We start from the raw sequence: 15,790 nt of genomic DNA, 5'->3' as shown, positions 1-15,790 counted from the left end.
AAGAAACAGTTTCTTAACTATGATTATAACTATCACAATTCAAGTTTTCATTTGAGTTTCTAAGTGCACTACCTTGATACCAAATTATTTATAGCAATAAAGCCAATTTATCAAATCATTAACATAACATTGTATGCAATACAAAATTATATGCAACTATCCAACTTTTTGAAACTGTTTTACAATTTCTGCTAGTGATCACCAGGCATAGGAACATACTGTTTACATATTGAGGATTGAAACTACAGCAGGAACATGAATGTTATTGTGATCCTTAGAATTGTAAACTAATCTGTGGGGTATGGTAATTTTTTTTTAAGTCAAAATGTACAGGTATTGCTGGAACTTGAGGAAGACTAACTAACTCAAACTTCTGTTCTGGATGCAATATCTAAGATGACCATCTGTCAGGTTTAATAGGACACTAGTTTTCCACTGATATGTTCCTGGATGTGTGAGAATGTCTTGGATGTTTTTTCACATGTAATCCATAAAATGTACACACTTTATTATTAGAAACATGTTCACTCCATTTAGATGCTAAAACCAACCCCAGCATAAATGTACAGCTCTATAATTAGTTATTACTTGTCTTTACTGATTTTACAGTCTTCAAAAGTTAATTTATAAGTTATTCAAAGGTGCATATGTGAATAGTGAATTGGCAAGTTCCTACAACAAAAAATAAGTCACATTTATTTTTACCATAACTTATCACTTTAGTCATACTGAACTCCACGTGTCAGCACCAATCATTCATTTTGTTTTCAATAATTACCAGCAAGTACAATACCTAGACACAAATGTTATAATAAATTACACATAGCTTCAGCACACCACAAGACAACAATTCAGTAATCCTGAGCTCTTAGGTATACTTTCAACAAGACCTTAAGGTGGCTTATGCCTAGCACAGTTCCTCAGTGAAAGCAAATTATAGGAATTTATCTTCTCTTAATATTTCGCACACACATCAGTGATAATAAACAAGAAGTTTGGTTTTTGTTTCTTCCAGTAAATATTTTTTACTCAGAAATAAGATTTAGTGCAAAAAACAAATGTGATGTAGAATAAAAATTACTATATTATTACCTGTTGGGCAAAAAAGAAACATGGGCTGAGATAAATGTTGATATACTTCATTTGTTACAGACACTTGTGCATGACCAAATGACTGAAACAGTTCCTTATCAGCTTCACTTATGTCTGGCTCAATATCATCAAACAACAGAGCAAATGCACTGCAACCAAACTGAGCAACCTGTATGCAAGAAAGGGAATAACATCTTCATGTTAACAAGTCAGTTCCAAGTTAAAATAGAGAAATAAAGGTTGGCTGGAAAACAAAATCATTGCTCAAAATACTTCATCTATATCAAACAGTTAAATCTGGATACATTTTACCAATCCAATAAACTAAAGAACATTTACAAACAATGATGTAAATGAACCCTAAAACAATGGGTCACTGGTCAAAGACCATAAAATCACATTTGTTGACTCTTCAAAATTTTTTGAACTACTATTTTATGCATTTGTCACTAAGTTTGGAATCAAACAGTATATTATAATACATTTTTTTATGATACACTATACAATTTCTTTATTTAAAAGGTAAACATTTAAAAAACAATACCTAAACAATTTTTTGTCACGTATGTTGAATGCAGCACTGGCTCAAACTACGTTTATGTCAACATGCAGTCTATAGCTTTATACAAATTAAGAAACTCAAATTATCATTACCTCAAACCTAAATATAAAATAAAAACCCTATCTTTTCACTTTGCAAAGATATCCCTTTATGTACTCAAACTGAGCACTCTGGTCATCTCCTTTAATTTTAGGAAATGGTCCTTTCTATATACTTTTCTCTATACATGACATGCAAATAACCAATCAAAGTTCCATTCAACCCGTGCAGTGCGTTAAAACAAACATTTCAAATAGAAAGCAATGTCATGCAACACTTTCTTTGTGATTCATACTGATTCACAATAAAAATGTGTTTAAGTTAACTGAGCACCAAAAAAGTATATTACTATATAAAAATAAATAATCACCTGTTCAAGTTTCCTTTTCAGACAAGCAACTTCCTTTGGGTTTGAGTATCCTATATCCAGTCCAGGAGATAAGGCATAGACAAAAATAACACCATTTTCTTTTGCAGCTTGGATAAGCCCTGTTAAGTATTCTGGAAATGACAATCATCATTTAATATATACCACTAAAAACTTTACAACTAATAAAAAAAAACATGAACTGGAATAAATTTCATGTAATAAGGCAAAAACACAATGGAAACAGGATTGCAATTTGAACATTTCTCATGTAAATTTTCAAAGCCAAGGTAATATTTTTAAAGTTGCCATATCCTTAACTACACAAACCTCTAAAATGTGGACTTCTATACAAGAAATAGATCTGATTCTTTAACAAATTCTGGATTGAAAAAAAAAAAAATTCTGAAAAAAACAAACTCATCAGCCCACCAGACCAGTAAACTTGGATATTTTACAGGACAATGTGCCTACACTTGGTAGGTTGGGCCACCTACAAAAATTGTAAAACAAATATTTCAGGTATATAATGTTAATTTTTTTTTTTCTATTAGCTAATATTTTTCCAAAAAAATAAACATTACCTTGGCAATGTTCTTTGACAGTAGATGGCAAAAGTGTATCAAACATTGCTTTCATAGTTTTAAACAAAATATGCTTAACTTTTTAACACTCCATAAAACAAACATTTGGGTGTAGGTAAAACATTCATTTACATCAAGTTGCCACATTACCTAGCCAATGTTTCAGTAACTGAATTTGTCTATACAGTTATTAATAATCAAGTGATACTGAACAATAACACAATACAATCATGTTTCACAATTTTCAGTCAAATGTTGTTCATAATAAGTAGAATATATATAAAAAATACTTCCTGTGATAAACTAAAAATTCAAATATAACAATTGTTTCTTAAAAAACACAAGGATCCTACTTTCACTGTAACCTCCAAAACTAAAGACACTTTATATTCCACACCACAACCTAAACCCTGGGTATTCTTTTAATTTATGTAATTTTTGTTTGTTTGTAGTAAAGCACAAAGCTACACAATGGGCTATGTGTATTCTGCCCACCAAAGGTATTTCAATTTGTTTCTAGTATTACGAGTCTGCAGACATACCACTGTACCACTAGAAATGATAAACAGCCTGTGATTACTTAAAAATTCAAATATCTAGACAACTAAAACTATACACTGGTTATATATAAAAAAATCTTTCTCCTGAAACACTGAGGATATAAAACTATTTCAGTAGAGGTAATAAAGCATCATTTCTCCCACCCATGTCGACATTGGAAACATTACGTTACTTCTTGGATCAGATAAAAATACACCATTATTTTTATTTTCAAAAATAACAAACTCCAAATTTGTAAAATAAAGTTACTGTTACTGCCTATTTTGAGAATGAAAAAATAAATAAGGCAATTTACTGATGTAACTGAAGTTTATGTACTTGACAGATGTACTGAAAAATAACTTGAGACTTGTTAATTTAATTCTGTTGGTTTGATGTACAAGTATGGCCGTACATTTATTGTACTGATTTTAAATAAGTCATGTGCCTGAAAATAAGATTAAGAAAGTTATACACATCCTGTTTAGAAAGAATGTCACATCATGCACAAGATTACAAAAAAATACCTAACTGCTTCACGGTAGAAGTTGTAAGTGATCCAATACATACATACTAATACAAAATAGCACACTTTATGTTTAAGCTAGAGATGCTGTAAAACAGCATAGTATGATAGCCATACACAATATATACTGAAGGATTTGGCTGGAGCCAGATGATTTGTCATATAGGAATGTTGTGTCAGCCTTTCCACCATTTCAATTTCAGTAAATTGCTAACAGTACAATCACAAAATGTTAATTTTATTTCACTAAGTAATGCTGTCAAAACACTGTCATACCTTTAGTCAATTAAGATTAATAAACAATATCTTATCACTTTCTTTGAAACTTTTATTTTTGTTTTTATTCACCACTAAGAGCAACCACAGGGCAGAGGTACACAACTATACACCAATCAATCCCACACACACATAACAATCCACATTTCTCACTTCTGGAATCTGCATCTTGGAGCTGATTTTCTTCTTATGCACTTACAGTTAGTGCTAAGAGATCAACCAGAATTATTTTTCTAGAAGAAAGTATGGAACAGTTTCTTGTTGATGCGCTTTAGGTCTATTAATTCTTTCATTATGGTCAGGTGTAATGAATCATTTGGTTTATAGAGACCACATTTTTAACTTTGGTGCAATTTAATTACAGATGCCAGTACAGGAACAAAGTATGAGAGTATATTAAGACCATAATGTATTGCGTACCTATACCAAACAACATGGAGTTAAAGACCAGGATAATGGATGCTGCTACTACTAAAATCAAGTTCTGGTTAGACATGACAAAAAAGTCACTAAAATCTAGTGGCATGTCAATAAAAACTGTTGACATTGGTTAATACGATGTTGAAAAGTGTATGGTTTTATTTTTTAAGTTAGTTAATTATTAAATTTTAAAATAGGAAATAATTTTGGACCACCCTATACTTAAATAAATTCTCAATCTCCCTTTGTCTCTAATGTAATATGTTCAATCAAACTTGCCCATTTTTTGTTTTTCATCTTCCTCGCAGATGTTCCAAGTTCAAATAAAATTACTCCTTGCAATACACATTAATAATGCACAGTTTAACTGTCATAGCCTTCAATTCTCTTTTAGGTGTAAGCTACAAAGTCATAAACACTTGCCACAAACTATGCACTCTCCCTTTCACAAAATAACAAAATTAGCTGTTCAAGTACTTCATTTTCTTTCAGAAATAAATTATTTGAGCATGTTGAATTTCATACATTATCACTGTATCAATGGAAATCCTAAAAACAAAATACATGGGCACATCAAAAAGTCAAAAATAAAAGTCATTCAACCTTGAGCCACTGATCTCACTAAACCAATTTCACATCAGTGACTAGACTGAATGCATATCTCACTTTTAAGCTGCAGGGCTAGTGTTAATGTCTATCTTTGTACAGCATACAACTTTATTTCCCCAAAACAAAATTTCACTGTATCTGTACACTTATTTGTTTCTCCTTTCTTGCTCTAGATATTTCACTCATTATATACAAATGCTCTTTCTGACTCTCACTACCCCTGATATTCACATACACTGGTACAGAAAATGTTTACCACGAAACCCAAAGCAGCTAATTAGACAAATTTCCTCAAATATCTAGTTTGAAACAAATGTGTAAATATACTGAGAAGCACAACACAGGATAACTTTCCACTATTTTCACTACAGAAACACCATTCCTATCAATATTTGAAATCGATATAGCAGGTCATTAAATGCTAGCAATGTTCTAAACATTCTTGTAACAAATATCAGTATTTGTATTCGCTTTAGTGTTTCACACCATACATAACTGACACCTTAAAGACTAGGCAGATAGCTACATTAGGCTTATCAGAACATTTTTGTTTGGGAATATTATCCAATTAACATAATACTTGAAAGAAATATGCATGATTTGGATCACAGCAGACAGATCTTGCTTGTAAGTACATAACAGTCCACTGAACCACTACTTTAAGTATAAATGGCCTTAGAGGAGAATATACATTCATTTCACAGAATGCAAATACTAAAACTCCAAAAAATGTTTAGGTAACTCACATGTAAATACCGTTATGAACTAATAATTTACACTTTTCACTACTACTGAATACAACAAATATTACCAAGCTCGGTCAACAAAGAATGTAATAACGTATATTATTTACTTAAACTATTTACCTGCTTCTTCTACAGTATAAAGTTCTCTCCAGTAAGCTCTATGTTTAAAATCATCTTTTGGAGCATACATGTAGGTGTTCATCCCCCATCTTTTCATCCTATTAAAGCAAAAACTTGTTAAAATTATGTACATACTAGATAAAGTACTCAACTTCACTCTGGCTATTAGATTAATATTTTAGATCACTATGTCAGTGTGTGTATTCTGAACTTACTTTAGCATAGAAAACAATAAAAAATATTTTAAACATTTTTATTTCCCAGAAATATAAATCAAATCTCTATCACATTTCATCAAATTTTATCAACTTTTTAGTGTTCACTTAATGTCTGCCCATTACACTTGTGTCTATTTATGATTTCTCTATTATATAAGGAACCTCGTGTTTTTTCTGTTAGTTTGCCCTATTAAAAAGATGCATATGCACATAGATAATAACACCCAGGCACACATCCCACAGTCCACTTAGTACAATTGCAAAAATTTCTGGTTTCTAGATTATTTCCTCCAGGAGCTGTGGTAGTCATATACAAAAACACATCCTTTTATTATGGTAGATTTAATTAATCATAACATTTATAATCCTATTTTTTGGCCATCAAGCTCTACTAGTGATTAAAAAATATAAAAACTATGGGGTGTCCTCCCTCTAAAAATGATATATGTGTGGGAGAAATGCAACTGATTATAGAAGCTTATAAATTTTGTATAAAAATACAAATCTACAATTAAATGTTCAAAACTATCACACAAATATTATGCCTTTTAACTCTCTCAATGCAAGTTCAGTCTGTATGACTGACCATGTGACCTCTTTTAGCTCATTTAGTCTTTACAGATTTAATACTTCTAACTTTCAATATAGTGAAAGTACCTCCACAAAATTTGGCAGTATTTCAGTTAATATTACAAGACTAACATTAAAAAAACATTTTAGTGAAGCATTTTTAATAAAAAATTATCCATGAATATATTGAGTATTTGTTTTGAATAGTCTGTATGAAAAGTAATTTTGTGTGTTAAAATTAATACTTTTCCTCATCTCAGAACTCTCAAATTTCCTTTGCATAACTCAAGACATCCTAAATGCATTTCAAATGTTTTTTGAGTAAATATTTAGTTATTTTAGTCTACCCTACCCTATCTCAAAATGAAATATTGACCAACCTTGTAACCACCAAAAAAATTAAAATAACCTTTATTTTCTTTCTAAAATGGCTTCTAATTGTAACATGAAGCTACATTTATTTACCAAGTAACTAAGTTTGTAACAGTATACATCTATTCATAACTAAATTTTACTGTTTTATTGCCTTCACCATTATAAGTAATAAATCACTCTGGGCACACAAAACTTACTCTTATAACTATTGAATTACATTACACATGTGCTACTAAAACTAGTACAAGAAGCTTCTGTGCACACATCAAGAAACACTTTTATTAAATTATGACAGACAATGCTGATCAGTCATGCCTGAACCTATTTCAAATTTTATTCCCCCCACTTAACTAATCAAACCCTCCAATGCATTTGTTTTATCTTTGTGTATTTATTTGTTATTAGCTAAAGAATATAATTAATTACACATAAAATATGCAAACTATTTACACATTACAAGTGCAATGCTGAAATTAGGATGCACAGATGCATTACATATGGTAAACCAAAATCCATAATTATATTCTGTTTTAAACTAAAATACATCAGAATGTAACCCACAGTCAAACACATTCTATCTAAAAAGCAATATTACAGATGAATGGATGGCTATGATATCCATTTCATACATTTGTCAGCAAGTTTCAGATACTGGCATAGATTTACTACATTGTCAAGAAAATGGGTAAGTGGGTGTCACATAAGCTAAACCATCTCAGATGACAGCTCAGAAGCAAAATAAGAGAAAAATCATTAAATGTGGTTTTTGTCTTTACTGCTTCAGTTGGTAAACCAAACCAAAATGTAAAGTAACTACCAGGAGGATTATACAAAATTTGATTTCACTTGCAAGAGTTGTTAATAATGAGGAACCACAACACAATATTTATTTTCAGATTTGAACTAATAAGATGAAGTCAAACTTGAGGCATTTGGATACCAATACCTCAAGTATGTGGGTAAAACCATAAAATTCTTCAAAGAAGAAATAAAACAACTGAAAGGTCAAAGCAACTTGTCTGGAAAGCATAAACCAACACATTGTTGGAAATTAGTTCTTTCTGCTGTCAAAAACAGTGAGATCATGCGTGGTGAGGAGTATAGTAATATTTGTTAGTCTTTTCCTCTATCATATAAACATGTTCCACTGTGTAGAGATAATCTTTACAGACATAAGAATACAAATGAAAACACCCACCCCAAAAAGTTCAAACTCACTATACATGTTGATGAAATCACAGATCTTGCAAATTTAGTTTGACTTCTGATACTTGAATGATTCTGTTAAACAAAAGTGTGTGAACAGTTTGTTTTGCCAAGCACTAAAAGGGAAGACAGAGAAAGCTATCTTCTCCAGTGCTACACAGTTTTTTGGATAAACTATATCCTGGGTTCAAGTCAAAATAAAAATTGAAATGTGTAAAAGAAATCAATGCTAAAATACTATATAGTCTGATAAAAAACATTAAATTAAGTGTCAAGGACAAATGTAAAAACATGAGTAAGATGGGCAGTATCACCTATAACATAGGCCAAAGTCAAGAGCAAACCAATCTTACAAATATCTTTAAAATGGTGTTGTCGTTCTAGGTTGTAACAACAGCACGATAATAAAATGTGGATGATTGTGATCTGAATGCCACATAGACCACACATTGGTGCAGCAGTTCCAGATAAAAGGAAGTGGTGGGTTAAAAAACTGACCAATGTGTAGCTTTGCCAAAACAACCTCCTCTCTTCGATCCTTACAGAAGCAAGAAGGCCAAACGACAAGAAAAGGTTTGATTTGAAAAAGCTTGTTATTGTGTTGCTCATTCCAGGTTACCTACTATCTGGTGTACAGTCTGGATTTGATAACTGGACCATAGTCCATGTATGGAATGGGTACTGGGATGATAGATCAAGAACAGACTTTGCTGCTCTGTCGGCCAGCTCATTCCCACAAATACCAACATGACCTGGTATCCAAAAGAATTGGACAGAGACAGATGAGAAAGATAGGCCAGTTTGTTTTCGATATTGATGAGAAGAGGGTGGTGACTATCATGGAATGATTCCAGGGCCAACAGACAGCTGAGTGAGTCCGTTTATATTGTACAATTTGTATATTGCATTATTTCAATACGATTTTAGGGCAAGAGAGATGGCATACAATTTGGTAGGGAAAACAAACTGAAGAGGGAGCCTGTGTGCCATAATTGAATTGTAATAAACCATGGCTGAGCCCACTGAGTCACCTGATTTGGAACCATCTGTATATATATAGGAATGGATGGATCATATGAAAGATGAAGAAAGAGCAATATTTCCAATTGGGTGTATCTGCTTTCCTCAGATGACTCAAAGATAGGTTACAATTGGGGACAGTAATTTGCCATGGTAGAATAGGCTGATTTGAAGAAACTGCAGTGTTATTCAAGGATAAATCTAAATCTTCTAATTATGCCTGGATACGGAGACTAAAAGGAACAATGGCAGATTTTCTGTTATTAAAAAGTGTGGTCCATTGTGGTTGGAAAACACAACTCCAGGTAGGATGCTGTGGCAAGGATCGAAGTTTGGAAGCATACATTAGAGACAGTTGCAAACAGCGAATATATAGAAGGAGTTCATGAGATTCCACATAAAGACTTTGCACAGGAGAAGTACGAAAAGCTCCAATGCAGAGCCGAAGCCCCTGATGATGGATAAAATCCAACATTTTTAGTGCTGAGGTTCTGGAAGAACCATAAACCACATACCCATAGTCAAGTTTGGATTGGATGAGGGAATGATAAATTTCAAGCATGAAATATCGATATGCTGCCCAAGAAATAGAAGAGAGGACACAGAGAATGTTCAATGCTTTTAGACATTTGATACAAAGTTTCTTGATGTGCAATATAAAATTTAACTTACAATCAAATATAAGACCGAAGAACATTGCCTCTGGGATGACAGAAAGTACAACATCATCAAGACGGAGTTCTGGATCTGGGTGGATTCCCTGTTTGCGGCAGAAATGTATGCAAACGGTTTTAGAGAGTGAAAGTTTAAAACCATTTGCTGTGGTCCACTTCAGTAACTGATTGATTGCAGTTTGTAGCTGCCATTCAATAAACCTCATGTTTGATGACTGACATATGTGAAAGCCATCAACAAAAAGACTGTTTGCAACTGTAGGGAGTAGCTGTTCAATGATGGCATTAATCTTCATAACGAAGTGTGACACTCAGAATACAGAGCCCTGAGGGCCTTCAAGTTACTGTGAGAAAAAATGAGAAAGTGTTAAGAACACACAGACTTGGAATCAGCACTTCATTAAGAATTGCTGGATGAAAAGGGGTTAGGTTCCACGCAATCCATACGAGTGAAGGTCTCGTAAGATGCCATATCTCCATGTTGTTTCGTAAGCTTTTTCTAAATAAAAAATCAGTAACAAGATGTTGTAGCCTTAAAAAGGCTTCTCCGATTGATGTTTCAATGTGAATTAAGTGGTCTATCGTATAGCGTTGTCTTCGAAACCCACACTGAGTAGGTGAGAGGAGGTTGTATGATTCAAGAAACCAAACGAGGCAGGCACTGATTATCCTCTCTAAGATCTTATTGAGACAATGGGACGGTAATTCGAAGGAATCATTGGATCTTTCCCAGGTTTCAGAATAGGGAGTATGATAGCTTGTTGCCAAGCATCAGGATAGACATTTTCCTGCCATATCCAATTAAAGACAGCTAGGAGAATGGTAAGAATTCTGGAAAAGGTGGCGTAACATCTCATAATGTATATTATCAGGTCTGAGTGATGTATTGCCAGACCAATGAATAGTAAGTTTGAGTTCCATCAGTGTAAGAGGGCAATTGTAGTCATAGGAATGGTCAGTTGAAAAGGAAAGAGGCAGATGCTCCAACTGTGTTTTAATGGCTAAAAAGGAAGGGGATAAGTTTGAAGAGCAAGATACACAAGAGAAGAAGTCCCCAAGAGTATTGGCAATGCTCTGTGCATCTGCAACTTCATGGCCATCAGATATTAAGAAAGAGAGGGGGCAGAAGTATATCTTCCACTCAACCTCTGGATCTTATCCCATATAACTTTTGTGCTGGTGGTTGAAGAAATGCTTGAGGTGTATTTAATCTAAGATTCCTTCTGGCTTTGACATCTAACTTGTCGAGCATGTGCACAGGCTTGCTGAAATGCAATGCGGTTTGACAGCATGGGGGTATCTTCAAAATTTATCCCAAGCACGCTTCTGAGTTTTCCGTGTTATAGAACAGGCAGAATTCCACCAAGGGCAGAGATACCATAGGGAACATGTCAAGGTTGTAGGGATGCATTGAGTAGCAGGTTATATAATATTGTTGCTTACTACTGCTATACAATCTACTGATGACTTACAAAAGATGGCAGAATCAAGTTCTGAGAGAGAACCAACTTCCACTGAGGTACATGGGTCGGGTGGTACTGATCACGGCCAATCTCCTGTAAGATGATGGGAAAATGATCACTACCTCATGGATTAATGTCTACCTCCCAGGAAAAATGAGTGAGTAGCAAAGGGGAACATACAAAGATCTATAGCTGTAAATGACTGACTAGGTGCGTGAAAATGTATAAGAGCCAGGTTGTGGTTCAGGAGCATATGCTCTATGACGCACCCTCTTGTATCAATACGGGAGCCACCCCAAAGGAGATTATGCCCATTGAAATCTCCCAAGATTAAAAAGGGGTAGGCAGTTGCTCAATGAGAATATCGAGTTCTGATTGATTTTATGCATTTCAGGTGTAAGGTACAGAGAGCAAATAGTGTTGGTACAAACAAAGGAGACTCAGATGGCTACAGCCTCCAAGGGTGTGGTCAATGACAGGGACCGAGTGGGCACAGGCTGATCAACCAGCAATGCAACTCCCCCCATGTCCCCGTCCTACACACAGCCTGTCGTTCCGGTATAATGAATAGTGGGGATAGTAACTGTATTTGTAAGCTATAGAAATGTTTCTTGCAAAGAAAGACATATGGGATGATAAAAGTCAATCAGATCTTTGATGTCAGTCACATTTGATTGGAAACCTCAACAGTTCCATTGAATTAGTTTGGCCATGTGTAATTATTTCAGAGGAGAAGACGGTAGAGTCCTTTTTTTTTTTCTTTATTGGATATGGGTCTATCATCCTCTATGGATCCTGCTCTAGCTCGAATGCTGGAGTCTGAATTTATCGGTACACGTACTACTGATTGAGAGCGTGGACGAGTTGTTTATTTAATTTTTGGGGTATCAAGAGAGGGAGCCTCCACAGAAACATCTCGACTTGAAAAAGGTGAAGTTCGGCAATGACTGGAAGGTGTGGTCAGGACAGAGATGGAAAGAGACACCGATTCATGAACTGTGTTGATTTTTGGTAGTGTTTCATTAAGATTTGCTGGTAAAGACTGTGTAGGGGATAGGGTAAGGTCTGTTTGGACTCCTACTGTAGTGGTAGTAGAATGAGTTACAGCAGCATAAGTTCTGGTCAGAATAGGTAATAATAATTTTTGAGCCTCTGTGTAAGTGATATTGTTAACGTTTTGAGACGCTGTACTTCTTTTTCTTCTACCCATTTAGGGTAAGAGGTAAAATAAGAAGGATGCATACCATTACAATTTAAACAATGTGGTTTGAGTTGGCATTCGGTGGCATTATGGTCTTTACTATCACAATGGGCACAGGTCAAGGAACCACAGCAAGATTGTTTTGAATGACCAAACTGCTGACAATGGAAAAATCATACAAAATTTGAAATATAAGGTCACACCTTACAATTCGGATATCCTGATATTGTGAAGGCAAGATGTGGTACAGTAAATGTTAGTATCGGAACATATGTTGGTTCCAGAATTCCATCTTTTCGAGTGAAGATTCGGTGTACTGCTGGTGAGACCTGCGAGGATCTCTGATTCGGGGAGGATAGTCCTTAAATCTCTTTCAACTATGACTTCTCTGGAAGTATTCAAAGTGGAATGAGGAGTAACTTCAATGGGTATGTCCCCCAAGGCCTTTGATGTCAGGAGGAGTTTGGTATGCTGTGATGAAGATGTTTTCACCAAGATATCTCCCAAACATAGCTTTTTTTACCAATTTAAGGGAGCCAGCAAACCCTTCTAAGCCCTTCTGAATAAAAAATGGGGCATCTGCCCTAGAAGTTTGTCACTTAAGGAATGTAAAATTAAGAATTGCAGGACAGATTCAGGTTTTGAGTTAGGCTGTACAGATTCATCAATGCGTGGTCACTTTCCAGTAGTCAGGTTTTTCTCGATGGCTTCAAGTTGTTTTTTTTTTTTAAGGAGTATCCATAAAATATAGAAAATTTCTCGGTGCTCACTTACCCCACCACCATGAAGCCCTACAAGGGGATGCACTACAATGCCTTAAGGGCATTGCAGCAACACCATGGTTTCATGAGCACTATACCTGAACACCAGTGTCAGACACAATGTCCACAACACCCATTGTGGACATCCTATCCTGGTACTCAGTTGACCCTAGCCCAAATGGACTTGCCAATTGAACCTGGGGCTTACCAAGACCACCCGTTTACATGAATTCAAGGCCAAAGTGATGTGTTGGAGTTGGACCCCTTAACCACCTGGATTCTCTCCTCCCCTTCACGGGTTACCACACACAGCAAACATGCAGGTGGATGTTTAGATCCCAGAGGAGGTAAACTGTAAGAACAGAACCTTCTTTGGGAGGTCCCCCCACCACATACAGGAATCCACATCGAGGGATGTTAGTGTGGTGTTTGTCAGTGTAGTTTTTACATAGTATAGAACTTAGTTTTGTGCCTGGTGTTTGAATAAATTTGGTATTAACTGGAATGTCATATTTTGTTACTAGTTTTTGCCAAATGTTGGTTATTTTTCTGCTGATGTTAGGAATATATGGTATGCAACAGTATATGGTTTTGAGATTTTTTAATTTGTAGGATATATTTACTTTTGTCAGTTGATTTTGCTTTTTGTCTAGGTGTGTATGTGTATAATGTTTTCTACGATTTGTGGAGGAAACTTGATGTTGATGAAGTATTGTTTTATTTTGTCTAATTCGTCATTAATTTTATTTGGTGAGCATAGTTTTATGGCTATGTTTATTTGGTTTCTAAGTATGTTGAAGTTTTGTTTCATGTGCTGAGTATCAAGGAACATTTTTACATGTATATTTTTCTCTACAAGTGGGTTTTCTCCTCATCACTGAGTTTTAACAACTTGTTTTGAAATAAAGGACTTAAAGCTGAGAAAAACTTTGAATGTTAATATACATTATAATATCAATTTTATTCACATACATTAAATTTAATTCACACACATTTAAATGTAATGCTAATTTAAGCAGAAAAGCACTAAGGAGTTTCCACAGTGAAAAGATTAAAACAAAATCTCATCTGCAGCTTGAAGAGAATTTCTATGTAGATGTGCCAACAATTTAATCAAGAAAGAACCTCATCTCACCCAAAGCTCAAGCCAGTTCTTCAAACTTTATGTATTTTACTACTTAAAAACATTTTGTAGAAGATGCAGGGCAACAAAACATGTGCTCTAGAACTATTACCATAAAACTGAAGTATAAATTACTTTATGGTAAGAAAATCATAACAATTACAAAACTAAAAATGCAATGTTTAATTCAATAGGTTAGCATATATTTGCTGTGCAAAAAACATACAAGTGACAGCAATAAATTACAAAAGAAACATCAGCTCAGCAAAGCAATTATTATTATATGTGCTACCACTAGGTATATCAACAGCTCACAAATTAACAAAGTTTTTACATATAAGCATTATCACTGAAATAAAGATCTTACTTTTCAAATAAATCTCTTCTCTGTTCTGCTGTCCATGGTCTACCATAGAACCCTGAAATGTAATGAAATAACAATCTACGATTACTAAATGTTTTTTTTTATGCCACAATAAATTATACTGTACTAGTTGTCCTCACTTGTTGAAATAAATATTTTGACAGTTTCTTTTTTGCTTTACAAAAATTCCCACCTACAATATGAAACCAATGGCATTACACCCAGAAAGAGCTTAATTAGTTGGAGTATTTTTGTTAACTGTTTGATTTCTAAAAGCAGTAAAGGGGCAGCTCTTATAAGTATGTCAGAGAACTACCAATTTAGTTTTAACAATATAAAAGACACTAACTGCAAAATATTTTTCAACAAAGTTGGCTAGCTCATGATATCAGTTAAGTCCATTATTTGTTTATGGGCATGTTATGTAGTAGTATACAAAATTATCAGCAAGAATGAAACAAATTTGCAATAAATAGGTTTAAAGGTAAAGTAACTGAAGAAATTGACAAAATATCTTATTGTAGTCTTAATTTCTTGTTACTGTAGCCTCACAGAAAGTTCATTCCTGATTTACAGGATCCCCTTTTAACTCCAAGACTTTAGAAATGTTTCCTATCTCAAACTGTCATGACAGTTGTTCATCTAATCAGGTGTTTGTTTATACAAGACAAGCTCACAGGTAATTTCATGTGACCTTGGTGGCTATTACAACTCCAGTATTTTTAATTTTAACTGGCCTAAGCTGGTAATGTTACATGTACAGTAATATGATATTTTAGAACTAGACTTAGGTTGCTTGACATCCGATATTTGTAACTGAGAATTTAAGTAAATGTACTAAATTTTAAATTAGTTATTGAATTATAATGAAATATGCAAAAAAACCTCCAACACACTAACACTCAGATGAAGTGGCTATCATAGTTCAAGTATG

At 34.1% G+C, this 15,790-nt stretch overlaps 1 protein-coding gene across 1 annotated transcript in view; it reads right to left on the bottom strand.

Annotated features, from left to right (window-relative positions):
* Nucleotides 1-15,790, bottom strand: part of LOC143253439 (protein O-GlcNAcase-like) — a 39,910-nt gene that overhangs the window by 19,224 nt on the left and 4,896 nt on the right. Inside the window, 4 exon segments of the mRNA XM_076507335.1 lie at nt 1,093-1,261; nt 2,064-2,194; nt 5,882-5,979; nt 14,860-14,911. Of these exon segments, the coding sequence (XP_076363450.1) occupies nt 1,093-1,261; nt 2,064-2,194; nt 5,882-5,979; nt 14,860-14,911 (450 nt within the window).

Source organism: Tachypleus tridentatus, chromosome 1 (assembly GCF_004210375.1).
Source record: "Tachypleus tridentatus isolate NWPU-2018 chromosome 1, ASM421037v1, whole genome shotgun sequence".
Classification (NCBI taxonomy): Eukaryota; Metazoa; Arthropoda; class Merostomata; order Xiphosura; family Limulidae; genus Tachypleus; species Tachypleus tridentatus.
The sequence above is the reverse complement of the archived record's forward strand: the minus strand, read 5'-3'. Positions and strand labels throughout refer to the sequence as shown.